The 27,206-nt window shown below is 53.6% G+C and overlaps 4 protein-coding genes across 4 annotated transcripts; 2 read left to right on the top strand and 2 right to left on the bottom strand.

Moving 5' to 3' along the window:
* Positions 1-1,142: 1,142 nt before the first annotated feature.
* Positions 1,143-3,507, bottom strand: TGME49_287990 (hypothetical protein). The gene has a single exon (XM_018782016.1). The coding sequence runs from the start codon at positions 2,986-2,988 to the stop codon at positions 2,308-2,310; it is 681 nt and encodes a 226-aa protein (XP_018636339.1). The 5' UTR covers positions 2,989-3,507; the 3' UTR covers positions 1,143-2,307.
* On the top strand, positions 1,143-12,765 carry TGME49_287980 (FHA domain-containing protein). Its single transcript, XM_018782015.1, has 10 exons — positions 1,143-3,825; positions 4,192-5,937; positions 6,662-6,716; positions 7,158-7,264; positions 8,050-8,117; positions 8,664-8,703; positions 9,115-9,219; positions 9,551-9,729; positions 10,357-10,458; positions 10,939-12,765. The coding sequence occupies exons 1-10, from the start codon at positions 3,657-3,659 to the stop codon at positions 11,791-11,793; spliced, it is 3,426 nt and encodes a 1,141-aa protein (XP_018636340.1). The 5' UTR covers positions 1,143-3,656; the 3' UTR covers positions 11,794-12,765.
* A 438-nt stretch (positions 12,766-13,203) lies between these two features.
* On the bottom strand, positions 13,204-22,579 carry TGME49_287970 (hypothetical protein). Its single transcript, XM_002368206.2, has 3 exons — positions 20,279-22,579; positions 16,454-19,834; positions 13,204-16,202 (listed from the first exon to the last, which is right to left on the bottom strand). The coding sequence occupies exons 1-3, from the start codon at positions 21,194-21,196 to the stop codon at positions 13,602-13,604; spliced, it is 6,900 nt and encodes a 2,299-aa protein (XP_002368247.1). The 5' UTR covers positions 21,197-22,579; the 3' UTR covers positions 13,204-13,601.
* A 1,610-nt stretch (positions 22,580-24,189) lies between these two features.
* TGME49_287960 (hypothetical protein) lies at positions 24,190-27,201 on the top strand. Its single transcript, XM_018782014.1, has 2 exons — positions 24,190-25,648; positions 26,012-27,201. Exons 1-2 carry the CDS (start codon positions 24,491-24,493, stop codon positions 26,552-26,554), a joined length of 1,701 nt encoding a protein of 566 aa, XP_018636338.1. The 5' UTR covers positions 24,190-24,490; the 3' UTR covers positions 26,555-27,201.
* Positions 27,202-27,206: the final 5 nt, after the last annotated feature.

The following is a 27,206-nucleotide window of genomic DNA, read 5'->3' as shown; positions in this document are numbered from 1 at the left end:
TGAATGCAATAGGTTCACATAGATGTGCACACGTTCATACGGGTGTAGCCAAAGGAAAAGGCAGTAGCCGGCAGTAGTAGATCGGGTGGCGAAAGTATATCAGGAACTCGACGTGCCACGAAACGGTGATTCGGAGGAAAAGAGCTCTTTGCACTGAATGTGGCACTAATGACGCAAGCGGCACTACAGGTAAAGTTCCCTTCTGTATGGAAACCACAGGAGTGTTTCCATCACTTGGGGACCGTCCCGCGACTTCGCCCGTGCCTTTAAGAGGTAGCGGAGGTATGTGCTTTACCTGCTCTCCTTGCTGGCTCGGTTTCTGGAACCCCCTTTAACACAGTGACTGTGAGAAGTGATCTGTAGCTCATGTGCTCAGGCTCAAAAGTGTTTTTTATTCTTCAAATAAAGGAGTCTCAGAAAGATATTTCCACTTCTCAATGCCACTGCGCCTTCTACCTCCCTTGTGTTTGAGCGGCGCGAGGGTTGGACACCTTCGCTCTTTGCTTTTCTCAGAAATGACCTCTTTGGGTATGCCTCTACCACAGAACGAGAGGAAAAACGCACTCTTCCAAGAACGCCATCTGAGGAAAGAGTTCCTCAGCAGGGCGGGCGCTTAGTACTCGTCCAAGCACACACACCGTATTTCGCTGTCGCCCTCGAGTGTCTTACAGATGTTGCTTCTCTAGAAAGGATTAACGACATCAGAAATGCAAAGTGACACCCTAGAACTCTGTGAAGTATGCACAACGCTAATACTGCATCGAAAATCGACGATGTCTCTTGCGTACCGATTCACGTTTCCCAATGACGGTTGGAGGTTGGCGGCAAGAATGCCTCAGTATTTGTGTCTTTCCTTCCTCCCCCCTTTTTCTGCACACATTCCATCAACTGAAGCATTTAGTAACGATCCATCAACTTCGTTTCTCACAGGAAAAGAGGCACACTCGTTGTTTTTCTCTCAACTTGTCCGCAGACGCAGTCCGTGCGTCGCACGAGCGATAAGAGCTTCACAGCTGCCTTTATACCGTTGCCTCTTTCGTGTAGTTCCCTAAACTGCCTATTTTAAAAGAATCCCTCCGTTCTATTCCTCAGCAGGAAAGAATCAATATCTTTCCGCGCCTCCCTCTTCACTAGATAGTCGCGTTTGCGCCAAACGGGTGGGCGTCCCATTCGTTTCGTCAAACAGCACCCGTCACAAAGTTCGTAACGCTGCCGGTGAATTCCTGCATGTGTATCTGCCTGGCGGAGCGGAGTGGAGTGGCGGCAAGACTTTGCGTTGTCGGTTTTTGGTTCGGAAACAGGTTTTTTGGCCGGACCTCTTTTCTGCCAGATTCTCTCAGTTTTCTCTCGAATCTCTGGGTTTCTCCAACTCTTTCCACGACTTCGGTACTGCCATTCGCCAGGCCTTCCCGCTGCACTCCAGCGGCCTCGGCAAAACACCTGGCGCGCGAACTCCCAACAACCCGATAGATTTTCTTGTCTTCCACGTCGTTCCACAGTTCTTGGCGCCGACACCCCGCTCTCGCGGCTTGTTGACTCTTTCCAGTTAGCGCGTTTCCTCACTCGTTTCGCCACACGAGAGTTCGGTGCTGCATACCCCGTTTTTTTAAGTGCCTGTCGACGCCGTCGGCGGTCCTCCCTGCCGTTCCTTGTCGTATGTCCCGCTTTCCTCGGTCGTGTGACTCCCAGAAAACAGACGATCCCAGAAGCTGTGAACGCGGTTCTCCGTGTCACGGACCCCCGTCTCTTTGCTACGTGTCTTGTCCCGTCGCTTGCGCGCCTCCGCTTCCTCGAGGTCTCTTTCGTCGTCTAAATAGTTTTCTTTCTCAGCACGTTTTCGTCAAAGAGACTCACTCACCCAGTCCTTTCTTCCGCCACTGGCTGCTTTATCGCACCTTCGCTCATGGCAGTTCCAAGCAAACTGGAGACAAGCGTCTGCGTCGTTCACCTGCAGTTCGTGCCAGTGTCCTAGACGCGGCACTCGATTCGTTACAAACGGAACTATGCTAACAAGAACCACTATCGAAGTCCATACACTAGCAGTTGCTTCTTCCCTTTGTCGACTTTCAGCTTCCTTGCGAGATATTCTAATATGTAACTCCGTTCATGGAAACCTGAGAGCTTTCACACTTGTAGTCACTACTCCGCCGGTGCTAAAATGATCAGGACCGTCGTACTGGGAGCATGCATCTCCGAGACGGGATTCTTCCAGTGCTTCGACTCTTCCAACCTGAAACCTGTCGTTTCTCTAACGTGCTTGGTTTTCCAGGAGAAACCTGTGCCGACTGATTCTGTGCCTCTCTATTCTCACCTGGCCCGGAGAACGCGGTGCGATCTTACAGGTTCTTCGCCTTGATTCGACTTTGGACACGAGTCCTTCTTCTCTTTCTTCTTTCTCTTCTCATTCTCTGTCAGTAGATTTGTCTGGCCGTGGTTTTTTCGTGTCGCGCGCATCTTGTTTCCTACAATCTCGCTGAGTGGAGAGCAAGGCGCCTTCAACGTTTGCTCTTTCCATTTTGGTGCCCGAGAAGCCGTTTCCCGGGGGGTGACTGCAGGCGGGACCAGGCCCGCGTGAACGGGAAACTGACGGCAGAAACTTCGACATCGACGCGGCGCCGGAGGAAGCCTTCTGAGTCTCCACAGCCGACGACGTCGTCTGCCTGGTTGAGAGGATTCTGAGATAGGCATTCTTGATTTTCCTGGGATGCGGACGTCCCAGGGCAGGCTGTAAGAAAGGTCAAAGGCTTGTTGCATGCTGTTTTGCAGGCGGCGCAGAAAGACTCTTGACGCGCCACTTTGATTTTGCCGCGTCGGAAAGAGCATCAAAGGCGTCCTCAGATGGGAAGGCCCCCCCTGCATCTCCTTTGGAATAGCCAAAGCGCCGATTCCAGAGTTCGCCCACCCTACCAAAAACGACTCGCCACGTCGGAAGCTTGTGGCAGCCGCCACCTCGCTCGTCCCTTTCGAGACGCGACGTCGGCGCGACATGAATGCGAAGAAATCAAATTGAGGATTCGTTCCGTTTGTCGGCTTCAGTCGAGCAACCAGGACCGCAGCAAGGCTTTCCGCGAGTCGAACAAGCAACGCTGGCGAGGTTTCAGCTCCGCAAAACCCCAGAGAGGAGGGACGTCGCACGTTCCCACCGTCTCTGCTCTCTCCTTTCCACAAGTGGGGGGAGAGAGAAGCAGGGCCAACACTCTCTCGGACTCGCGAATATCGGAGCGCGCTGCAGCCGTAGAGCGGGGATGTACAGGAACCATAAGAATCTCGAAGACTGGCGTTGCCAAGATCGTTTCGACCGCGGGATTGGGGGGGACCGGATTTTGACGTTGCACTGGGTCGGTTGTGGAGTGTCCATACAGCGTGCCACTGCCGAGAGGGTTCCGGTGCGACAGCGCCGCTGAGATCGGGAGACAGAGAGAACTACGCGAGGGCCTGCGACCCAGGAAAAGAACAGAGGGGAGAAGCTCGGCGAACGCAGAAAGGCGAAGAGCCGAAGGACAGCGCGTCGTTTCTTCGCGGAATCAAGATTTGCTGATTCTGAACAGCCTCGTCTCTGCAGGACAGACGCGCTGCAGAGACTTCAGACGTTTAATCCCTAAACCGTCAAGAGAGAGCAGAGAAGCGACCAAACGAGGAAACAACGCGCAACAAAAATGGAGAGCCGGACGTCGTCCGGCGGAAGAAGTGGAGGCCGCGGGAACAGTCGCAACCGAGGCTGTGTCATGGCCATTTCTTGTTTAACGTGGGCAAGCGACTCTCATGGCCTCTTCGATTATGAGTCTCGAAATGTATTCAAAAAGAACTTCAAAGTTCAGTGCCTAAGTAAGTCGAAATTCCTCGTCTTTGTTTCTGCTCTTGCATGCTCTCGTGTTCTAGGTGGTTTCTTCAGTCCCCCTGCGCTTGATTGCTGCAGCCGGTCTAACACAGGCTGTTGGCAAGCCTGGGTCGTTCATGCCTGCGGTTTCGGCTTCACTGTTCCTCGCGAAGACTGTTCCCTTCTTGTCCCGATATCTACACTCTGCTCTTCTCTGCTTCTTTGCGTGGAGTGCTTCACGGGGATCCACACGCAGTCCGCTCGCAGATATTTGGCGTTCTCTGTCGCACTCGCAGACGGGGACATGGATTTCGGAAGCCGCTTTCTCTGCATTGCTTCTTCTTTCATCTTTCACTCGTCCTGCCTGTTCACAGAGGACGCATACCGCGCCATTCGCATCAAGACAGACGTTCTGCTTCTGCCAGAGGAGGAGGCGATTCAATTTCTCCATCAGCAACGCGACTTCCCAGCCTCAGATGTCCGCTCTCTCCTCAAGCTGCAGTGGACAAATGGCGCGTACCACGTGATTCCTTCTCACGCCTCCGAGGTGTGCATCGACCCGTCTCAGGCGGTGCAGCGGTCGTCGTCGCATGCCCGGTCCAGCAACAGCTCGGGGGCCGCAGCGCCTTTGTCTCAGGCCGCCCCGTACACTCTCATTCCCCCACACCGGCCACCAGGAGGCCCGGCGTTTTCGCCCTTTGTCTCCTCGCAGGACGAGGGCCCAGCGGACCCCGCGCCGCCGGTCTGTCCCGCCGCCTCCCTCCCGGACTCGGACCTCTCCCCTAGAGGCGAGAGGCTTCCCGCGGGCGCGGGTCCTGGGGGCCTTTCGCGAGGCCCTCAATCTCTCTTTCCGCCCGAGAACGCGCCCCATACGAGTCGAATCGGGAGTCCGGGAAGCGGGAGCGCCTCTGCACTCAACGCGTCCCGCATGGTGTCTCCGAATCCCTCTTCCGCTTCGTCGCTCGCACCCGGCGCGGGGACTGCTGAGGCTCCAGTCTCCTCGCTCGCCGGCTCGGGCAGCGGGCAAGTCCCCGAACCGGGGGACCGATCGTCCAGTCGCGCGCCTTCGGTCAACGACCCGCTCCAGGCGGCCTCGCCCGCGCCCGGAACTGTCTCCAACATTGGTGGGAGTGTCTCTTCGGGTCCGCCGCGGCGGCACTCGGGCCCGGGCCTGGATGCCCCCGCCGACGGCGGGTCTCTGTCCCCGCACCACACTCTGCAGTCCGGGACCGAGCCGGCGTTCGAAGGCGACGCCGAAAGCCAACAGCTGGAGCCTACACCCGGCGCAGCCGCTCCTGCCATTTCCGTCAGCGGGGCCGGGTCTCCGCTCCGCGGCGCCGAGCACGGCGCGAGTCTCCGGGCCCAGGAGCCGCAGGCCAGCCTCCTGCTGCCCGCGTCCTCGGGCGTGGAGGCAGAGCCGGGTCTCGGTGGGGGGGGCGACTGCCCGCGCGTAAGCGCCGAGAAGATCTGGCTCGTGGTCCGGAGTCTCCGGGAGCGAGGAGGCGTCACCCTTCGAGAGGGCGACGTCATGAAGCTCGGCCGCTTTCGCCTGAAAGTGAAGGAACTTGTGGCGAACTACCAACAAGCCGCGCGGGCTCAGGAGCACCGCCTTCCTGCGGCAGACGCAGATGAGTGCGAGACGGTCGCGCCCGAGCCCGAGAGCCACAATCCGAATCTCTCCGTCGTCAACAGCCAGGTAGATCAGCCGGTGCCCTCGGCCGCGCCGGCTCCCGCCCAGCTCGGGGCTACTGACCCGAGCGGGGCCTCTCAGACCCCAAACGCCTCCCTTGGAAACTCTGCTGCCCCCTTCGCCCCCCTAAGACTGCAGGCCCCCTTCTCGGGCGCAGCCGGAGACAGGGGAGACAGAGGCGACAGGGAAGAAGACGGCGGAGGAGAAGCGGGGGACGGCGAGAGAGAGGAACAGCTCCGGGAAGAGGGCCTCCTCGATGTGGGTCTCCCGCAGTCCCAGACGGGCCAGATGCCAGCAACGGCAGCTGCGACGGACGATGAAGACGCGTGCGGGACTCAGAGGCCGAGAAGAAATGAAGGCTTGCGACAGTCACCGTCATTCGGTGCGCTCCCAGATCCTCTGCTAGTGGCCGACTGTTCTCTCCCAGCACGTAGGTGAACTAGTTCGAAAATTGTGTCTGACGCGAGTCAGTCGCCAGACATCTAAAGTCTAGGGTTTACAAATTACAGACGTATGGCACGAGACACAGGGAGAAAGAGAGGCATGGCAAACGCGCAACGACACGCTTATTCATAGAGACACAGAGGGATCCCGCATACGCCTAATCTCTATCTGTCCATGCATATGTATATATATATATATATATGTATATATATATGTATATATATATGTATATATATTTATATATGTTGCTTGATTTTTCTGGGCGTAAGTGCAGATGTCCTTTAGCTTAGCACGCAGGAGGTGTACGTGCGGATGCGGAGAAGGTGAACATCCAAATCGGTGGTACAACACCCAGGAGAACGGCGAATGCTCGTGTTATCCGCGACTTACGGCATCTCACCACAGATTAGAGAAAATAAATGTTTACGCAGATGTTGTTGTGCTGTATCGGCCGTTACTGAGGACCTGTGCATGCAACATATGTCGGTCGGCATTTTCGATGAAACTGGGTTTCTCAATCGGGAACAAAGTTGCACGGTAGTGACATATCAGGGTGTGTCAAAGCACAACCTTCTTAGGCGCATGACGGGGAGAAAAACGCTCTTCATCTAGAACAGAGGGAGGTGAATCCCGTCGTCTTTCTTTCCAGTGTCTCTCCCTGCTTTGTGCTTCCTCACTTTGATGCTTTGCATCTCCTGGGTCTCCTGCAGCTGCGCCTGCCACTCCGCGACAATCGTCTGAGGCCCCGAACAACGCCTATGGCTGGTACGTCGAAATCGAAGATTCACTGGCTATTCTGTTCTCTGAGCTATCCTCAGATCTCCAGACTTTGCTTCGCGACAATCGTCTCCAGCCTCACGTAACTGAATTGTACATGTCCATTCACATGTGTATGTATGTAGATGTGTAGATCTGTAATTGTGTGGATGTGTTTGTTTCTAAGTAGGCATGTGTGTGCATCTGTGTGTGATGAGAGTCACTTTCTCACCTGCTTGATTCAGATATTCCTTGTGTTCCTTCGGCTTTTTACGTGTCTTTTCCTAGACTTGCTTCTTAGTGGCTAGTCTGTACACAAGGTAGAGGGGAACAGGTGGGGGCAGTAGCTAGTCGAGGTGCCTATGTCTTGTGCATGCGACCGAGAACGTGCTCTTCGCTATATCGGCCAGCGAGCCATGACGCGTTTCGTCTGCTGGTTCTCTTCTTCAGCTTCCTCCCCCAGCGCCCCGCCTGTCGGATATGTTTGTGCGAGGCGCCAGACGAAGACGATGCAGAGAGCAGAAACAATCCACTCGTCGCTCCTTGCCGCTGCAAAGGTAGAACTCCCGGAGCCTTTCTGTCAAGGCAGAAAGCCTTTTCTTTTAGGAACTGTGGTAGAGATCTCGCCGTCCTCTGTGCGGTGGACAAGCGCACGCTGTATGTGTCTACGTTGTTCGCGAGGGATGAAGACACTCCTCCTGAGAGGAAATCTCGCATTTTTCCGATCGAGAAGACTGCACTTTTTTCAGTAACTCTCCGACAGAGAATCGGGAAATGAAACAAATACCCGCAACATGTCGTTCGTGATGGAACACAAAAGCGCACACAGTCCTGCCCATGTTCTCAGCAGAGGGCAGACAAAGGGTGTGGGGTGCGTGCGAAGCCTGGCGCAGACTCGAAAGAACTCGCAGCGACGCGTGGAAATGTCTGCTGTGGAGGAAGGTACTTTTCTTCCAAGTGTCGAGCTGCTTTTTTGTGAGCGATCTTCACCGCTAGCTAGATCGTCCGGCGTTGGCATCTCAGCATGTGAATCTAAAGGTATCGACGAGCTAAAAGCGACGGAGACTTCAGTGCAGACTGTTCTGGAATTGCTGCCCAGAGACAGTGGAGAGCACTGGCTGCACATATTCCGAGACGCGTCACATCGTCAAGTACAAAACGCACCTTCCTGTCTGCTGAGGAATTCTGTAGACGTGGAGAGTGTACAGTTCCAGCTGTGTTGAGAGTGTGTGTCGGGAAAACACAAGTACGAAATGCGGACGATGGGCGAATCGTGGGGTGTAAAAGTACAGGTCGACTTGCATGCAGACCAGTGTCCTGACGCCTCCGCTTTTCAATGCAGGAAGCATGCAACACGTTCACCTCCAGTGCCTGCGGACGTGGATGGAAGGCCGGCTGAACATACGCAGCGTGGGTTTGTCGAGAACAACCATACTGTTGATGGTTTGAAGAAGCACAGAGATTCGTCTGTCAAATTCCAGTTTCAAAAATGTTTAGAACCTTCTCAGACTAGCGTTCCAGCCGGGCTCGGACATGGTTGTCGTGTACAGACAGCTCGCGACTCAGCGAATTTTAGAAAACTCTGTGTTCCTCGATGGCGGGTGAAAACTCTTTCTTGAGGTGATGCCTCCGAGCAGAAACCCAGGATGAAGTCTAGCACACTGAGGAAAAAAAAGAGGGCAGAACACAACAGCAAGCAGAAACACGAAAATATCTTTTTACGATCTGTCGCGCTTACAAGAGAGAAACACAGCCAAAAAATAATGTTTGTCAATACTAGAGGTCTCCGCACGTATATATGCACTTCTGTATATCCTTCTATATACATGCGCATGTATATATATTTATATATATATATATGTATATATGTATATTTCTTGGTGTTCGTTCTTTCTGTTTTGTTGCTAGAGGTTCAGAGTACTCGACCATTTGACCTCCTATCTGTCTCTTTTTCAGGATGGAACAACAGTCGGCTACTTCCTGCGCGCTCTCGACTGTGAGCAGCTACTCATTCCGCCGCGAGAAATCAAATTTGTCTGTCGGGATGCAGACGCGGTTCAACAGAGCGCATGGGCTGCTAGAGAGATTGGGAATTTTGTCTTGGTGCTTGATTTCTTCTCTTTCGTTCTTCAAAGGTGTTACCTCCGTCAATATCTCCACAAGCATATATATATATATATACATAAGAATATGTATACTTATGCAAATATGTTAATATGCATTTGCACGTATATATATATATATATAAACGTATATATATATATATATATGTGCATATTTGCTGGGTGAGGTAGAGAGATGGGGATCTACATCACGTAGAGCCTCGTTGCCATCCAGCTTACCAGTTGATACGAGCGTGACTGTCAATCCTTGCTTTTTTTTTTCTGTTTTGATGTTTGCCTTCCAGGCGAACTGTGCAAGGCTCCCTACCCAGCTTTCGTCGACGGTGGACGTGGCAGGGTCATCGAACTCTTTGAGATTCCTCGACCGTCATTCCCATACATCATTCTAGGTAGCTCAAAGAGATTTTGTGCGAGGCGCTCGCATCGACGTGCATGTCGCTGATGCCCCTACTCTTGACTTCTGCATTTCACTCTACGGTGATCTCGGTAGATCAACAGATATCCATGTATCTGTATATATATATATATATATATATACGCTTATGCCTACACTTATTGACTTACTTGTGCGTATACTCCCGTTGGCAGAGTTCCCGGGATCATCTCCTTGCACATTATATGCTCTTTTTTGTAGGTTTTTTCCGGCGCTCGGAGTCCTCTTTGCGAGAGCGGTTTCCTCATTTTCTCCTCTGTTTTCCCTTTGTTCGTGTGCGTTTCTAGAACCTAGAAGTTCGCATCCGTCTCCGTCGTCTCCCTCTCCTCCAGCTCTCCGGCGGGGGCTGCATGTGGTGTCTCTGGCGACTCGGAGAACAGCGCGTTTAGGCCGAGGCCACGAGTCAGACATTCGCCTCAGCGACATCAGTGTCTCTCGACTTCATGCGCTGATTAAATTCAGCCAGGTAAACAACGGAAATTATTGTACAATCGCCGTGACCATTCGGTCTACCATTCGAGATATCTGCTTACACACAAGTCGGTAATCGTCGGCATCTTCGACCACACATTTCGATGCACAGAGATACGGGCTATCACACGGACGGTTGCTCGCTTGGGTTCTTCCACGCCTTCGTGTATACCCACGCGAAAATCTTCATCGAATGCTGTTTGCGGGGCTCTTTCTGCGGTCAAGGGATCCTAGATAACGGGCACAAGGAGGCTTCTGTATCCTTCGTACAAGAAAGAATTGCATTGGAGGCAGCGAGATCATTTCTAGATTGTGTATCGGTGTAGAGAAACCCAAGAGACAGGCTTCTGCAATACTGCAGGAATGGCAAAGAGGAGCGTCTTGGGAATCTGGTTTGATGGTGGCACACGCAGTGTACGCACACTGAACATCGCTTCACCTGGCTGCACAAAGTTGCTTTGCTTTTCTGGGTTTCGGTGGGCCCCCCTTAAGCTTTCAAGCGCGGGAATTGTTGCTGTGGTCGCTTCGTTAGTTCTTCTCATACAGACTGGGGCGTCTTTCCAGAGGCTTTAACAGAGATGGAAAGCCGCAGACTTCCTCTATTAAAACATTTTCTTCTTAGGGAGCTTTCTGGCTCGAGGATCAACGAAGCAAATTCGGAACTTTGGTGGAGCTGAAGAGGCCTCTCAAACTGGAACGCGGAGGCACGGGAGTCGCGTTGCAGGTCAGTTCAATTTCTTTTCGAAGTTGGCAATCAACCCCTGGTGTGTTGCCTCATTCGGATTCTTCATCGGGTAACGAGAAATCCTTTCAGTGCCTTTCCAGTTCCTGCAGCAATCAGAAGACCCGTCGCTCTGGGGCGATCGGCCTGTGTCTGTTTTTTTCTTTCTCTCCAAGCAGAACTCTGTGTAGACCAGACGAATCCACTGCCGTTTACACCTGTATACACGTACCCATGGACGCATTTATATATATATATATATATATATATATTTATAGCATATATGTGTGTTGATTGAGTAAATGAGTTTTTTCCTTGTTGCGTTTTTTTGTGTTTTGTGTGTGCGGCATATAACGTCGTGCTCTTGCTTGTGTTTTCTCCTTCACCACATGTTTTGTGTGTGCCGACATCCGCTTCTCGATCCGCTTTTCTTCTTTGTCCCTCTGACCGTGTTTTGCATGTTTATGCTTTTCTCGTTCGCAGGTTGGCCGCACAGTCATTTCGATCGTCGTCAAGCGGCAGTGGAGCTTCCCCCTCCCTGTTTGCCTGAAAGGCGTGAGAGCCCCAGAGAGCGACATCACTGTCCTCGAGTGTCCCCAGCAAAGTCCTCCGTCTGCCTCTCTGACTCAGGGTCCTCCTGCGATTTCTCCGGCTCTCGCCAGTCCCCACCCTCCGGCGGGGACACAGGGGAGTCCCGCGTCCGAGGGGCCTCCGGGGGCGCGGGCCGCCCTCCCGTTGGCTGTCGCCCAGAGTCCCCCGGCGAGGGCTTCCGCCGAACCAGTTGCTCCTGGCGCTGCCCTTCGGGTGGCTGCGGAGGCGGTGCGCGCCGTTTCGTCTCAAGAGACTCCCCAGAGTCCCCGCCAGGGTTTGCGGACCCCCCAGGCTGTTTTGTCTCCGCGCGCGGCGGGGGTCCTGGTCCAGGGGCCTGAGCCGGTCCCCGGCGCGCCAGCTACCCAGGAGGCGGAGCCGGCGCCTGTGGCAGGACTCGAGGTCTTTGGTGCCCAAGGCGACGGCGTTGCGGCCGCGGTGGGCGCGGCCAGTGGCGCTGCTGGTTCCGAGCAGCATAGAGTGGGGGGCGAGTTTAGCGCTCCCGACGACGGCAGCCGAGAGAAGGAAGGAGACAAGGGCCAGGGAGAGCACAACGACGGAGAAGGAAGAAACAGTCAAGAAGCCGAGGGTGCTGAAGCCGGGTCAGAGGGCGATTTGGGAAACAGAAACAGGCGACAGAGAGGAGGGGAAAGAAGTGAAAAGGGGGAAGAGAGTGGCCAGACAGCAGAGAAAGAGGAATCAAAGGACGAGGCACCCGAGGGGATGGAAAAACGGGAGGACGAGGCGTAAGGAAAAAAGATCCGCCTCTGGGGTTCGTCATCGAGGCAGTCACCACAAGAAGCAGGAGAGATGCATCTGACGCCTGTGGTTCTATCGCCGAAACGAGAACGCGGCGAATCGCACGCAGAGTTCAGAGCTGTAAACTTTTAAAGTTGCGAAACGAAAGGCAGAGATCGAGGGTGGATAGACTCGCTGGCGAACCACGCCGGAGGTGTGGGAGTGTCTAAGCAGGATCCGAGAGAAGAAACGAAAAACGTCAACGTTTTTTCGAAAACGAATTTCGAGAAGAGAAGTGGAAAAAGAGGAGATAGGACGGGCGAAAGAGACCGATTTGGGGCATCTTGGCCGAGGCGAGAGAAATCTCAGAATCGCCTCGGCGACGCAGGTTACGTTGTCAAGTCTATCTACCGCAGGGTTTGTCTTTTCAGTTGCGAAGCTTACAGAGAGCATGTTTGTGGGCCTCAGCTTCGTCTCTCACTTTCGGGCACTTCTGTTATGGGCGAAACAACGAACTGTACATCTGTCCTGTACTCCAAACGATTTGAGGTTCGACAGAGTAGCGCCTTTGTGCATGCATGCATCCACTCGTCTGCGTTTTCCACTTCAGGACCGTGTACATCGAGAAACATAGATTTGCGTGAATTCTTTTCTTTGTTGTAACTTGCTTGTATAGCGTAGAGCGCAGAGAACAAACGCGGTTGCGTTTTCTTTGTGGCGGCAAGGTTCACTTTTTATTCATTTGAGCGACATTGTGAATGGGGTGCGGCTCCGTGGCCCGAGTTTGTCCAAAATATCGCGGGAAGAGAAGCCACTTAAGAAAAGCGTCTTCGCTGCCTCATAGTGCGTCTCTGAAGTTGAGACAGCTCGACGCATCCACAGTCCCTGTCTTCTTTGGTGCACTCAAAGAGACTGCACATTTCTCGTCTTGGGCTCTCGCCATCATCCTAGGGTACAACGGCTGAAAGATTACGTCAGGTGCACCCAGTGTTGTGGCAGTCAGCCGATATTTGGAGAAAACACCATCTGTAACCAAGCTTGACAAATGAAATTCGCATCGCTTTTCTCTGAGGTTTTTTTAAGTTTGCCTGCGGCGTTTCTGCGACTTGCAGCTGTCATAGTGTTGCCGCTCTAGCCGTGATTCTCCCCCGTACTTCCAGTACGACAACCCCAGACGTGCAGACGGATGATGCAGATACAGCCGTCAGCACAATCTCGAGAGATGAGTAGCTCCTAAAATGCATTTGCCTGTCTCAGACTGCTTGTAATGCCCGTACAATTCATTTCTATTTGGGACTTCTTACTGCTAGGTGGTAGGACGCAGTCCTGCAGGATATAATATATATATATATATATATATATATACGTGCATCAGGTAGATGAGTGCAGAAGGTCGAGACGCCAGAGAAAAACGATGTTTCTGCTAGAAGTGAAACTCCACAAGACTTCAACATTTACGCGATGTGATGTTTCCGCGAACTCTGAAAGTCTTCGGTGATCACAGCCGTCGCCCTCAAGTCAAGAACTCGTGAAAAGACAAGGGTGGATCTTTTCGATAACCGGTAAAAAGTTTCTTCTCTGAGCCATCCATGCAAACATGCTTTTATTACACAAGAACGTGTGAAGGGTAAGCGCGGACAGATATATACCATGGAACCGTGCTGCGAGACAAGGAAAAGAACACCCCATGTACAACTCAACGGGAACTCTCACATTCAAAAACATTTATGCATAATTTAATTAAGATTCTGAGCCTGTATTCCTCGAGTTTCTTTTTCAGAAGTAGAGTCGACCGTGTCTCTCCCTAGTACGTTTTTGCGTCATCTCGGAAGAGCGTCTTGCAGCCAAGGGCCCACTGTCGCCTGTCTGAGTGGAGTTCCCAAACGCAGGGCCGGAGAAACGGCGCGTTCGTCGCCAGCCGGGAGCCTCTGGGCGAGCCTGGTTGGCGTGGCGAAGCGATATACGGGAGAGGGCCTGCACTGTCTCGAGTCAGGGCCTTTGTCCCTGCCTCGCTCTCCATCGACCTTTCCTCTCCAGTCAGAGACCTCTCGCGTCTGGGAAGGGTAAAGAGATCGCGCCAGCCTCTCTTCTGTTCCACCACAGTCTCTCTGCATCGCCAGAGACGCATGCAGCAGCCCCGAGCCCTGCAGCCGGGCCCCCATGAGCGACGAGCCGAAGGGGGTCGCGTAGCGCGTCGGCGCTGCTGCGACGGAGACAGGGCCCGTGTGGGGTTTCTGCGTCATCAGGTAGGACGGGACGAAGGCCGCATCGAAAGGCATTGCCGGAGTTTTATGTAGCCCCGAAGAAGGCGCTGACTGCGCAGAAGAAGACCGCATGTGAGGTTCGGTGCCCCCGACTCTATTCCGTCCTCGGCGTTCTTCTTTCTCCTCGGATCCGACCCCTGAGAGTCGCCGCAAGCGCGCGTCGTTCTTCGGTCCCTCAGGTTGCGCCCAAGGCAACAGTGGGTTTCCCAGGAGGGGAAACGTGACTCCCGCGGGCGTTGAAACTCCAGCGCCATAGGAGACGACAGAGGGCTCGGGTGAGCGCGCAGACGCGGGAGAGAGCACGGCGTGACTGCTGGTCGACAGCTGGCGGGTCGCTGGGGAGCGGCAGCGGGGCAGCGGTCTGCCGACGAATACGGTTTGAGAAGTGGAGACAGAAGGACGAGACAACGGAGGCTGAGCTGCGGAAGTCCCGAGTCTCCGTTGCTCACTTGAGGACCGCTGCGTCGAATGGTCGAAGCCTTTGGCAGGCTCTGCAAAGTGAACACTCGCGCCCCCGGCTGACTCTGGCCTCCTCGACGAAGTGCTTCTCTCCCTTTTACCGGCTTCTGTCCCAGCCTCAGACGCCGGGTCCCCTGTCGGGGGGCCAGGTGACCCAGGCACACCAGTGAGGTGGACCATCTCCCGTCCTGAAGCCGCTGGGTGAGAGTGAGAAAGCGAGGCCAAAGGCGACCTGCCTTGCCCTTTCTCGCGCGGGTGGACCGCAGGGGACTGGCCCCCCAGGAAGCCAATTTCGCTTTTAGTTTCTCTTTCTTCTCTGCGGCCGAGTGGCTTGGACAGCCCCGCTAGCGACTGCGCATTCAGGGAGGATGGCAGAGTCCCAGGCCGCGACTGCATGTGGCGAATGCTTTCCCGCATTCCCCGGAGACGCTGGAGAACGGATGGTCGAAAGGAGACACTTTCATCTGTCTCCCGGGAAGGCACTGAGCCCCCCGAATAGGGAGGGCTCTCCGTGGCTGGCGCCCCTCGCTTGAAGGGCGTACAACTGCTTTCTTTTCCTTCAATTGTCTCATTCTCCTTCCCGTTCTGTGCGTTTCCCATACAATCGTATTCACCAGTGGGTTTCTCAGAGCCGCCTGATCGACAAGAGGCATGCGAGAAGCGCGAGGCAGACGCCGTCGCGCGCGTGGTTTGAGACAGGATGTTGGCGAGCTGCTCGTCGATCTGGAGCAGCTGCTGCTCGAGCTCCTTCACGCGCATGCACTGTAGAGAAAACAGGTCGACGAGGTGCAGGCGCTCCTTCTCGCGCTGCTTGTCCAAAGCCAATAGTCGGATTCTGTCCTTCTCAGCCAAGGCCAGTTCGCGCTGGAGTTTCTCGACTTGCTCGAGGCCCGGCGACGAGAGCGAGGCGCTGGGACCCCGCGAAGCGCATGGGTTCACCCCCCCCGGGTACGTAGGTGAAGACGAGGAACCGGAAACGAAGGAAGACGAGGACGCACAAACAGCGACACTGCGTTGCTGGTCTTCGAGGAGGCGAATCTTCTGCTGTTGCCGTGTGAGCTCCTGCGTCGCATCTTGAAGCTGTCGGCGGAGGTCCTCAGTTTCCCTCGCTTGAATGGAAGATGGTGGGGTATCTTGACTTCGCAAGCGCTCGGAGTCGCCCCTGCCGGAGCGAAGCTGCGCCTGCAGTCGTCCGTTTTCTTCGTCTATCTGGCGCAGCCGCGCCTCCTGCTTCTTGAGGTGCTCGAGGATCGCCCGCATCTCTTCTTCCTTCTTCTTCATCGCTTGGTCTCGCATTGTCGCCTCGAGTTGAACCTTCTTGGACAGCGCCCCGTAGGCCGCTGCCAGCTTCCGTGCATGCAGTTTCAACTGCTCTTTCTCGGCTGCCTCGTCATCCGGCTCGTTCTTATCGGATGTTTCCTTTGCTGTCTGTCGGTGTCGCGTCGCCTGCTCCGCCTCGACGCCGCGTCTGAGTCGCTCCTCCAATACCGCCTTCTCTTTCTCGAACGCGAGTTCCAGCTGACGCTTCTCCTGCTTAAGGGCCTGTTCTTTCCTTTCTCGCTCTTCTTCCTTCTTCTCGCCTGCCTGTCTCAGCGCTTCTTTCTCCTCCACTGTTCTTGCCAAGTCGGCCTTCAAGGCTGCAATGGCCGCTCGTGCGCTCAGGCATTCTGCCTCCAGACGTTCCAGCGCTGCCTGGTCCTGAAAAAGCGAAACGAAGCGGCGAAAAACGCATACAGAGTTCCAAAGAACAAAGAAAGCCCCCCATTTCTCTTCGATATTGGGTTGACAAGAGAAACGGACAAAACGCGCTGCAATGAAGCAGATACTTAAAACCACAGAAACAACGCAATATTTGAGGAAACGGCATCTATGAAAAGGAAAAGAGGAGTCCGAGTAACCTGTCAACACTGACCACAAACAAAGAAATTGGGGATCTCATCTCCACTTACCTCTTTCTGTTTCTGAGCATATGCTTCTTGTTGCGCGCTAGCAGGGCATGAGTCGAGCCTAGCGGCAGTTGGATGTCCATCTCTGGGTCCCTGCTCGGGCTTTCGCTTGTCCGGTCCAGATGCAACTATGTAAGAGAGATCACACACGGCCAGAGCTCTTTGGGGACATGCCTCCAAGGTTTGGCTCTCCTCTTTGTGTCTCCGCATCTCGTCTCGTTCGGTCGATGAGAAGGCGCGACCGCCTTTATCAAGCGACAGACGCTCGTTTTCGGTCTCCCTTCCCGTCGACCTTCTTCGCCGGTCTTTTTCCTGGGGGCCTTCCGCATCGGGGACGCCCACACCGGAGTCACCCTTCCTGGAGGCCTTTTCTCCCCACTTCCCGAGCTTCTTCTTCTTGTTCGCAAGTCGCTTGGACAATCTATGTTCGATTCGCACCATGTATCCCCGTAGCTGGTCCACGATGGTTCGCAGTTCTTCCTCGTGAAGTTGGCTCTGTTTATCCTCTTCATGAAGAGGACCAGCTTTCGTTTCAAAGGTCACTGCAGGCACTGCTGCCTTCGTCTCCGTCTGCATTTGATCCTTCTCAGAAGGTTGGAGAGAAGAGAAGCTCTCTATGGACTCGAGAACCGGCGTCTGAGGAGCTAGGTCTGCTGTCACAAAAGAAGATTTCTGCGAAACAGATGGGACTTCAGAAGGGAGGACATGAGAAAACGAAGGGGGGAGTGACTCGAGAGGACCGTCGCCACTGGCCATGACATGAAGAGACAGCAGAGAAGGCGAAGGCGCAGGAGCGAAGCAGGCTTTTTCGTCGCCGTCAGGAGGAGGCGAAAAGGACGAAGATTGAAGGGGACTTTCTTCGTTCCTTGCCTGCGATGCAGTGACTTCCTCGGTCGGCGGTTTTCGCTTACAAACGGCGTCTGCGTCCGGCGGGTCCCTCACACGAGGACAGGCAATTACCTCCTCCCGAGACTGTTCACGGCCTCGCGCCTCGTTCAAAATGCCTTCTTCGCTTTCGTCCTCGCATTCATCCGACCGAGACACTGGCGACACCGTGGTGGCCTCACACTTGAGGCCCTCCTCGACACACGCAGCGCTTCCAGTTGTTGTTGGGACAGCGGTCGGGGGCTCTGACAGCTTCCCTTCATTTGCTGTCTCGCCAACACCATCAAGGCAGTCGGTGCCCTCCACGTTTTTCTCTTTGCAGGTTAATCCAGATGTGCCGACGATGTTAGGTTGTAAAACGCGCGCCACCGCCTTCGGATCCTCAAAAAAAGGCTTCTGTAGCGCATCCCCTGGCGAAGGCGACGCACAGCTTGTCTCCACTGAGTTCGCCGGTCGCGGGGTCTCGACCCTCTCTCGGGAATCGAATTTCTCTTTGCAATCAGAGACATGCGGGGACTGTGGCGTTCTTTCTCTTGTTTCTTCTTTCTCGTTGTCATGCTCTGCGCCGCTCTTCGTCGCATGCAATCCCCTCAGTTTCTCTGCCCGCCCCGCTTCCTCGGTTCTCAGCTGCGATGCGGTGAGGCCCCTGCTCGCCTTCTCACCCCCCAACAGGGCGTCTGGGCGCCCTGCTTCGTTCCGTTCTGTCGCGATCCCGCCACTGACTACTGCTTCGCAAGAGACGTTTCGCGCCGCCCGTTCCTCTTCGCGTTGGAGTGCCATAACTCTCTGCTGGTGCTTCAGCTGTCGCCGCTGGAGTAGCAGCTGAGCCTGGTTCATCAGAAAATTCATTCTCTGGATGGACGACGTCAGCGTAGTTTTGCGGGAGTGGGCGTCTGAGAGCAGCGTCCCCGCACTGTCGCAGCAGCTGTTCGTTTCTCCGTCGCTCGACCAAACTTCCCGGCCTCGCAAGTCGCTGGTGGATCTCCTGAACGCGCTCAGAGTAGCGCTCGTATCGCGTTCTCGGTTCGCCAAGAAGCCCGTTTCGGACGAAGCAGCCTTCGGGGCGCGTCGCCGTTCCTCAGCTTCCTGTTCTGAGGTCTCGGCGTACAGTCTCCTGCACTGGCCCCCGTGGACGGAGACGCTGTCGTCGGGGTAGATGTCTTCGACGTCGCGTTCGGCATTCAGTACAGTCTTCGGAGGACGAAAGTGTGCTCCTTTAATACGCGCGAAGGACTGTTTCAGACGCATCGTCTGCAGAGACAGACCGCTCTGACTTGCGCCCCCCTCTGCCTGAAAGTCGGGTGACCTCTGTGTGGTCTCCGCATATATACACGAAGAGGAGGAGTGTCCTGTGATGCCCTTTGGGAGGCAGGACTTCTGGCCCTGGATCGCAAGGAAGAGATGGCTCTCCACGCCGGCTTCCGACTGCGAAGCAAGCATCTTGCTGGGGTCCTTTTCGCTTTGAGATCTCCAAGACATTTCCTGGGCGTCGTCCGCAACTCCCCGCGAGTTCTGTTTCAGCGACCCGTTCACGCGGATCAAACGGGTCGAGGGAGCAGAGACCGGCCGGCATGTCATCACGAGACCGGTTTTAGTAGAAGGACCTTCGGACGCATGCGTTTCCGGTTTCTCATTCGCCCCTCGAACCTCGCTAGAACCTACCTTGTTCAGGGTCGCCGCGGGTGCCGTAGATTCATCTTCGTGAGTGCCTGCAGTCTCCTGGGGTCCCTCTGGAGACTCAGAGGCCAGGCCCCGAGGCGAATGCGCGGGAGCGGAGACAACAGAGGGGGGGGATGCGACCTGCGTGGAGTGAAGGGGAGGCTGCAGCAGGGGAGCAGAAGTTGTTAAAGGATTGCTGCCACGACGCATGCAAACGACGGAGCCCGGAACAGCGCGGCGTTCGTCAGCTCGGCCAAATCGCCCCTGGACAACAGAGGCGCATGCCCGTCCCCCCACCTGCCTCTCTCGGCGGGAGAGAGCTTTCTGGGCGGCTGTCAGCTTGGCTAGGTGGTCTGCGAGGACGAGTGATCTGGAGCCAGAGCACGACAGAGAAGAGGCCAGAAACGGCGGCGAAGGCCCGCCACATGCGGCCGCCGTTAAGCGCACCCGCAGCTGCTGTTGCTGAGTGTGGAGCAGGAAGAGCTGGTCCTTCTGCGTCGACGGCGATGTGAGAAGAGTCGTGAGTTTGAGAGAAAACAGAATGACGTTGCAGCGATTCGCCCCTCGCGTTGAGTTCTGGAGGGCCTCGCCGAAGTCCCTCGAGAGTTTTTCGACGGAGAAGGAAGGAGACAGCAGAAAGGAAGGAGAGGGGGCAAACGGGCTGGGAGGGGGAAGCGTCAGACGGTACTTTGATTCTGTGGGGCCCAAGTCCAAGTCAGACAGCGGCAGCCGGAGAACTGAGAGGGGCGCGTGCGTCAGGGCAGAAGGCAAGATAAACGGATGGTCCTCTGATGGACGGGGAATCTCGTCCACCGATCGATGAAAATGAAGCAAAAGAACCTGTGCAGAAAAGCATTAACACAGCACCGAAAATGTCGCGGGGAAGGAGAAAAGAGATGCGGTTTCCTGGGAGTATGAAACCAGCGGAGGCAAACAGACAGGCAGAGGCAGGTCTGTCAGTGACAAGGACAAAGACAGAGAAAGCAATGTAAGGCGAATCGAGACAACAAGAGAGAGTTAACCAGGTGAGACTGAAGATGACGAAGAATCAAGCCACGCCGCAGAGACAACCACTCGCTCGCCCTCCGCACTGCAGCACTTGGAATCAAAACATGCGTTTGGAGAACAGAGGCCCTTCGATGTTGTTGTGTCCTGACCCCTGTTCCCTCCCTCTTTCGAGGCGTTCTTGGCCTTCTTTGAAAACATATTTCGTGTGTAGTCCAGTCTCCTTTTATCTCCGGCTGCTCAATTCGGAGTCGCGAGACCTGTCTTCTCTATGCTCACCTCAGTTTCTTCTCCTCTCTTCCCCCGCTGCTGCTTTGCCTGCTGCAGCCTGCGAGCGTGGACAAGAACCTCTTCGAGGACAAGAGGCCCCCAACCCCTTTTCTGGAGGACAATCTCCTCACGCCACTTTGAAGAGCAGGGAGTTTCCTCCGGCTCCTCCCTGTTGTTCTTCTCTGGCTGTGTTGTTTCTTCACACCTTCGCAAACGAAGGATCGTGCAAAGCATCGCAGGCGTTCCCTGGAAGGAGAGGTCGCCACGCCACCTTGCGGGGCCTGTAATCACGATGCGGACTGCGTAGGTATTGTCTTCGTCGTCTGAATCGGGTGCCTCGGTTTCCAAATCAGGAACCTGCTCTGTCTTCGTCTGGGGACTGGCGGCAGCAGAGAGCTGCGCCGACGGGTCTTCGCCACGATCATCGCACGCTGGGTGAGAGACAGCTCGAGAGAGCGATGAGGCGGGAGACGAGACAGCGGGCTTGCTGAAACGAGTGGCCGGACTTGATGTTTCGCGATCGTTTGCCGCGTCGTCTTTCTGCTGCCGATCTTCTTGGGTCGTTGAACCCGGCGCAGGCGAAGGCAGAGAGGACCGTGAAGGGCCTTCTTCCCGCTCGGTGGAGGCAAACTTCGGTGTTTCGCAGTGGGAGTTTTCCGCTCGGGTCTCTTCGCAAAGCGACAAGGGGGGTTGAGCGGGAGAGCATGCGTGGAACGGAGACAAAATCAGCTGATACTCCTCATCGTCAATCATCACTTCCTCTTCTTCACTGCCGCTTGCGTAGGGCTCGGAAATCTGGGCGCTTGCCGCAGAAGCCACACTGCCCACCGCCGCCATGTCTTGGCGGAGTCTCTCAGCTCGCGCACCCGCTCCAAAAGAATGGAGAGGACGCGAATTCCCTACAAACTCCTCCGGAACGTAATCCATTGTGCCTTTTGTGGAAGAGTGAGAAAAGTGATAACTGGGTAGTCGACCGCGCAGGCGGCGGTCGATTCCCTGACGGAAAATCGTGAAGCGAGAGCCGACTGCTACGCCCGATGTCGGCAACACGGATACGTTTAAAATGAGACATCTAAAAATCCGGAAACAACGAACCTGAAAAGACCGGCCTGTCTGGTACAGGAGTTAAAGAGAAGCAAGGTGTACCAGGGTAGGCATAATTGAAAGGAGAGGGAGAGGCTGACACCCTCATAAGCTCGCTAAAACGACACGATACAACCTTATTCTTTTTCAAGTGTAACGCTCTCCGGTGCTGAAGGCCTTCATTTACAAAAGTACAAGAGTAGCTCATTCAGAAGGTTTGGTAGCGAAAAGTGTCGAGTTCGAGGCTGAGTGCTAAAGAATTGCGTCACTCTCGGAGAAGGAAGACGAAAACGCTATGGCTTCAAACTGATTTATTACACATATCCATAAGCGAAGAGGCTGTCTGAAAGCAATTGGAAATATTTGGACGCGGAGATCCGGTTGTGCGCAGCGCGCTCGAGACGCACAAGAAGACAAACGACAAGTAGAAAAGCTGTCGGGGAAACGAAGAGCTTCGAAGTCTCTTGCTGGTAAATTCGAAAATACATAGACACATAAGATACGATAAGTTTAATGTGTTTTTCTCCCTGCGAGGAGGTCCCGAAAGTGGTAACCCTCCAGGCTACGAGCGGGGTTGATGAAGTTCACAGGTTTGGCCACAGTGAATCCTAGCGGAATTGGGCACAAGTGCATCCCATCAATTTCGAGTTCAACAAAGAATGAGTCTCAGTTGGTTCCTCGCCTTTGAAAGTTGAGGAGCCTGAACCCGAAACCTGGGCATTCCCTCAAGAAAGAAAGAGGTTTCCTCGGGGCTTGGTCCCGTGTTTTCGACAGTGAAATGGCGTATGGAGTGGGGCTGGAGACGCTCACATGCGTATGTTGAAGTGTCAAGGACATGGACCCACAGCCTCTGATGAATGCACGCAGAAAAAGTTGCCTGCGATGAGAACTTTCAATGACCGTCTACTGAGAGTGGAACTGTGTCCTCAGCATTGAGGTCCGGTTTTCTCCACCCTGACTCCGGGGTCCAGATCGCTGCGACACGTTTGCTCGAAAATAAGTGAAATCCCACACGTTGCGGTCAGATATGTCGTTGAAGAAATAACAATCATGCAGTGACGGCGCACACAAAAGCAAAAGTAGAAGATTAGTCAGAGGCCGGCGACCTGCTGCCCTCCAACGGCGATCCGAGGCTAGCAGAGGGGAAAATGTGTTGGCGGTGGCTTTTAGAGCAGGCGCCCACACGCAAATGAGTCACGGTAAACGGAAAGAGAGTAGGGAAGGCGCTAGACGAAAAATAACACTTGTAAACGACGAAAGTTCAGTAACAAAAAGCGAGACGTGGGCATGAGCCCGCCCAAATTTTTCTGTCCACTGCAGTTCCGCCACAAGACACGCGAGGTCGCAAGACGGCACCCGGCTGCTTTCGGCAGAGCAAGAGGTTGTGAAAACGAAAAGTAGACAGTGTTGCTCTACCCGAATCCAAACACAAACAAACTTCTTCATTGATAATATTAAACTTTACGAACTCAAAACCATGCCATTGAGAAGTCTGACACAGATCTGCGTGGAAAGACACCAGGGAAGTCAACGATGGGACCCTGCTTTTGCAGCGTGGGACCGTCGGCAGTTAAGGGTTTGAGAAATGTCGAGCCAATTCAACAGTCAATAGATGGCCAGAAAGTGCAGCTTACACTCGTGTCTGTTGATCAGTTGCATTGTAACCGTGGGACCAGAGCAATGCGTCTGGGTTCTAAGAACAGGAAATGTCAAATTCGAGCAAAGGCTCGCGACAACCGCCACGGTTTGAAAGTCTATTTCAAAAAACACCAAACGCAAGCCTGGTTGAGTTCGTCGAGATGATAAGGAGATGCTATTCATGTTTTGGTTTCTGTAAAAGTGAGCAGACCCAGAGAGGGTCAATTGCCATGCCGACCATGGTCACAAGCGGTGAATCTGCCTACCTGTCTGTTGAAGTGTACGTGTAATACGTAGAGAGCTTTCATCACGAGTTGAGGGTGCAAACAACAGGCGGTAAGATGAAGCAAACGACTACCGTCATCGGGAGTTTTCGTCAAGATCAGAAGATGTCAACCGATGAGCCCCCTTCAGCACAGCAGCTACGACTGGAACGAGCAGTTTCCTGATATGGCTACGTTGCAAAGCTCCCTTTGCCAACAAGCATGTTAAACTGAACCCACCCGACTGAATTGTTTGTTTCTAAACCAAGCATGCTCCGCTCTACTGTTGTCAATCCGCTGCAGAATTTATAGCAGGCCGCGTCGAGTCTCTTCAACACCGCGTTTCGTCGTGGCGGCGGTGTCCGGAATCGCATCATTCGTCAATGAGTTTTTTGTGGGGTTTCTCGACACCACCGTAGTTAACCTAGCTTTGTCTCTCACTCCTCGGACCTTCGTGTCAAGAACTCCACTTCTCGTCTTGTACAGGCGACGGCGGCTGGCACCGCGTCAGACGACCGATACCGATAGAGTATGCTTTATCGCAGCTGATACTACTTTAGGAATGGACTCAAAACCTTTCTTCGAACGAAAATGAAAGCCACTGATCCGTGTGTCTTTGGTCGTCATTCTACATTTAGTTTAAAGTCTCCTTGTTAATCAAGTAGAGAAACACCGGACTGTGCTTCATAAAGGCCGCAACAGAGTGAATGAGTTGCACGGAATCAGGCGCACTACTTCAGACGAAAATTACCGTGCTAAAACATAAATCTCATTTAATAGTTGGGGTTGAGCGGGTGTTATATCAGGAAATAATAGACAAGAACTGCGAAACTATCGGACGGATCCCGACACCGGAACCTCGTCTACGCTGACGACCTTGCTCGAGGAGTAAACCCTGCACGCGACGATAAGAGCCTGATCTGCCTGTGCAATCGATCAGTCTCTCCTTTGGTGGAATTTCCCTGCGTTTTTCTACTTTTGAGATATACTTTCTGTTAATACCTTTGGTTTTGTTCGACAACGGAAGCCACCTACCGAGTGTGACGATTGTATTCGAAGACACCGTCCAGTAATTCGACCACCACAAATTTGTAAATGAGGCTTCTGGAGCGCGACCGTCTGATTTTCGGTGTTTTTTCGTTACCTTGTAACTGTTCATGAACTGTGGATGTATTTTTGAATCGGACGTTTTTTGTGGCCACCGGTAAAACAATGTTTTTTCTCGTTTCGTATCGCAATGGGTCAACATCGCATCGGTGCCCTCCACTATTTCTGTATAACTGTTATTGTATATGGGCTGTGGCCGCTGGCGGTCGCTGGTCCGTGGTCTTCAGGGATCCTGGATTCACCAGATACTGGGCGCTGGCGAGGCCATGCAAATGGCCTCACCGACAGTAGTGGTCCAGAATATATCCGTATCCCACGTGCAGAACGAGAGCAGAACAGCCTAACGGGAGCGTTTTTGAAGAATGACAAGAAGAAAAGGGATACCGCAAAAGCACTCCATCTTCCAAAACCAGTGGACCAAAAACCTGTGAGTGACAATCGCCGCGGTGGAAGCACACGAGCCCCGGAGATGCGGCGCACCTGCTCACAAGTTCCCTTCTCGCAGGAGAAGACCTGCACGAGAAGAGTTGTGAAACAGAAATCTTACTCATGCCCCTCGGATTTCTTCCCAGAAGTCTGTGTCGAAAAAGAGCGGCAGGTGACAGTTGGCTGCAAGAGACTATCGACAAAAGAAATCGAGTTCGAGTGCCCGACAATGACTTCCAAAACCATATGTTACAAAATGCCCCGAACAGTTCCGTCCATCTGCACACGGAAAGTCTCAAAATTCTCAAGGCGCCCTTGCCCTAAGAAAGTGCAGGAGTATATCTGTCGAACCAAGGCAGTTCAAGTTCAGGAAACTTGTCCAAGAAGTGTCACTGAAGAAGTTACATACCCTTGTGAAAAAGTTCAGAGCCGATTGGAATGTGACGTCCAGTTCCGTGTCGAACCCGCAACCTGTACCCGTGAAATCGATGTGCCCATCACGTACGAGTACGAAACAACGGAGACTGAACGGCACTGCAGACTAGTGAAAAAGTTTGTTAAAAAGACATGTTCAAAGCCTGTGATGGTCGAGGAAACATATCCATGTCCGAAAAAAGTTATCAAGCCTAAATGCGAGCAGGTGACAGAGGATCAGGTGAAAACGTGTACAGAAACACGAATCAAGAATGAATCGTACTCGTGCCAGAACGTTGTGGTAGAACGACGACAAAGCAACTGCACGCGTTTAGCGGTCAAGAGAGAACAGCAGCTGCAAATCCGTCACGACCAACACGACAAGAACCGCAGGGAGTCAGTAACGGAATCCTCCGTGGAGACATATCCGTGCGAAAAGAATGTCCCGGTACGTCTTTATCAGTAAATGCGTTTTCCGGGAAACTCTGACCGTGCTTTCTCTTGCTGTAAGCTGGGGAGAAGCTTTAAGAAGCATTTCTTTCCTTCTCATCCGGACACTCAAGTCTAGCTGTCACAGTGAGGCAACTTCTGTGGATACGTGCGTGTTTCATCAGATCCGTTGTTCTGGTGCTGTGAAACGGGGACTCAAAACACTTTAGTTTGACAGAGAATCAACTAGTGTAAGCAGTCGCTGAACGCGCATAAAAACTGATACTTGACTGCAGGGTTGCGCCTGCGGAACGAGCGATGGAGCTTCCCGTGATGGACAGAAATACAGTTCAGTTACCACTATGCCACTGTGTTTGTTCAGGTGGTCGTGCCAGCGCTCTGTACAAGAGACGTTCCGTATGAAGCGTCCTTCCCCTGTTCGGAGAAGGTAGTTGCTGAAAAATGTTTGATGTCTGAAGAGACGATCGCTGAAACCTGCACGCGTCAAGTCGCACGCGACGAAGAATATGCATGTGAAGACGTTGCTGAGGTGGAGGAATGCGAGGACAATGAGAAGAAAATCATGCAGACTGGCGTGCTCAGGGTGGATTCCCGAACAGAACAGTACGACTGCGACAAATCAATCTCAGCTGAAAATTGCACGGAATTCTTTATCACCGTCCCTGCAACGTGCGTAGCATCGATAATGAAGACTGTAGACGACGCATGTACAAGAGGCGAACTCCACGAGTCTTGCGAGGTTGTCGAAAAGGTTGTAGAAGGAACCTGCATTGAAGAGGAGACGATCGACGAAGAATATGTGTGTCCGCAGCTGGAGTATGATGAGGTTAGCGACAGATGCAACTTGCATCGTTCTGTTGAGAATTGCAGAGGGAAAAAACTTAGTACAGCGACTGTGAATTAAGCATCGGCATAACACTATGAAAGAAAACTCAGAAGCTCAGGCACCTCTCGTAGCTGCCAGTTCTCCTCGATTTGATTGGTATACAACTGTCTGCCTCCATAAGTTCACTCTCTCATTCGTTTCGGGGGAGCGAAGCCTCATCGATCGGGCACTTTATCAGGGAGCAGCACTAGTGGTTTGTTTTCTCATACCACTCCGTGATACCAAAGCGAAGTTCTGTCGTGTCGGCTGCTCATCTGCTGCAGAAGTGTCTCACAGTACAAAATTGGGAGCTAGCAACTTGCACCACGAAAATCGAAGAAGAAGTGGACGACAAATGCACTCAGACTGTGCCCACCATCGAGTGTAAGCCGGCAGCAACGCCGGCCAACCGAACTTGCTTCAATGAGTTCGAGGAGAGTTTCAACTATCCGTGTTATTCGCTTCAGTACAGGGAAGAGTGTCAAGAGTACGCCTCGTCCGCAGGCGAAGAAGGGCAAAATGCAAGCTGATTTATCCCTGTCTGCCGTCTCCAAGCTCGACTTTGCTCTGAGTTTTTGACGGGGTTTAATCATCATTGCATCTGTGGTGATCGACCTTCGTACGCTGTTGAACAGTTGTCGGGCCTCATCACCTCCAGTCGGTTTGAACCGTCACATAAAAATCAGAGACG

Source organism: Toxoplasma gondii, chromosome IX (assembly GCF_000006565.2).
Source record: "Toxoplasma gondii ME49 chromosome IX, whole genome shotgun sequence".
NCBI lineage: Eukaryota > Apicomplexa > Conoidasida > Eucoccidiorida > Sarcocystidae > Toxoplasma > Toxoplasma gondii.
Note: the sequence above shows the minus strand (reverse complement) of the source record. Positions and strands in the feature narration are given on the sequence as shown.

What these genes read in the sequence shown, in the direction of transcription:
- TGME49_287990 (XM_018782016.1), bottom strand. Translation starts at nt 2,988, where the DNA reads ATGTCGCGCCGACGTCGCGTCTCGAAAGGGACGAGCGAGGTGGCGGCT.
- TGME49_287960 (XM_018782014.1), top strand. Translation starts at nt 24,491, where the DNA reads ATGGGTCAACATCGCATCGGTGCCCTCCACTATTTCTGTATAACTGTT. An exon ending in CGTGCGAAAAGAATGTCCCG is followed by an intron (nt 25,649 to 26,011) that starts GTACGTCTTTAT and finishes GTGTTTGTTCAG; the next exon opens with GTGGTCGTGCCAGCGCTCTG.
- TGME49_287980 (XM_018782015.1), top strand. Translation starts at nt 3,657, where the DNA reads ATGGAGAGCCGGACGTCGTCCGGCGGAAGAAGTGGAGGCCGCGGGAAC. An exon ending in CGACTGTTCTCTCCCAGCAC is followed by an intron (nt 5,938 to 6,661) that starts GTAGGTGAACTA and finishes GGTCTCCTGCAG; the next exon opens with CTGCGCCTGCCACTCCGCGA. An exon ending in GCACGGGAGTCGCGTTGCAG is followed by an intron (nt 10,459 to 10,938) that starts GTCAGTTCAATT and finishes TCTCGTTCGCAG; the next exon opens with GTTGGCCGCACAGTCATTTC.
- TGME49_287970 (XM_002368206.2), bottom strand. Translation starts at nt 21,196, where the DNA reads ATGGATTACGTTCCGGAGGAGTTTGTAGGGAATTCGCGTCCTCTCCAT. An exon ending in AGAGAGGAGAAGAAACTGAG is followed by an intron (nt 19,835 to 20,278) that starts GTGAGCATAGAG and finishes TTTTCTGCACAG; the next exon opens with GTTCTTTTGCTTCATTTTCA. An exon ending in ATGCTCAGAAACAGAAAGAG is followed by an intron (nt 16,203 to 16,453) that starts GTAAGTGGAGAT and finishes TCGCTTTTTCAG; the next exon opens with GACCAGGCAGCGCTGGAACG.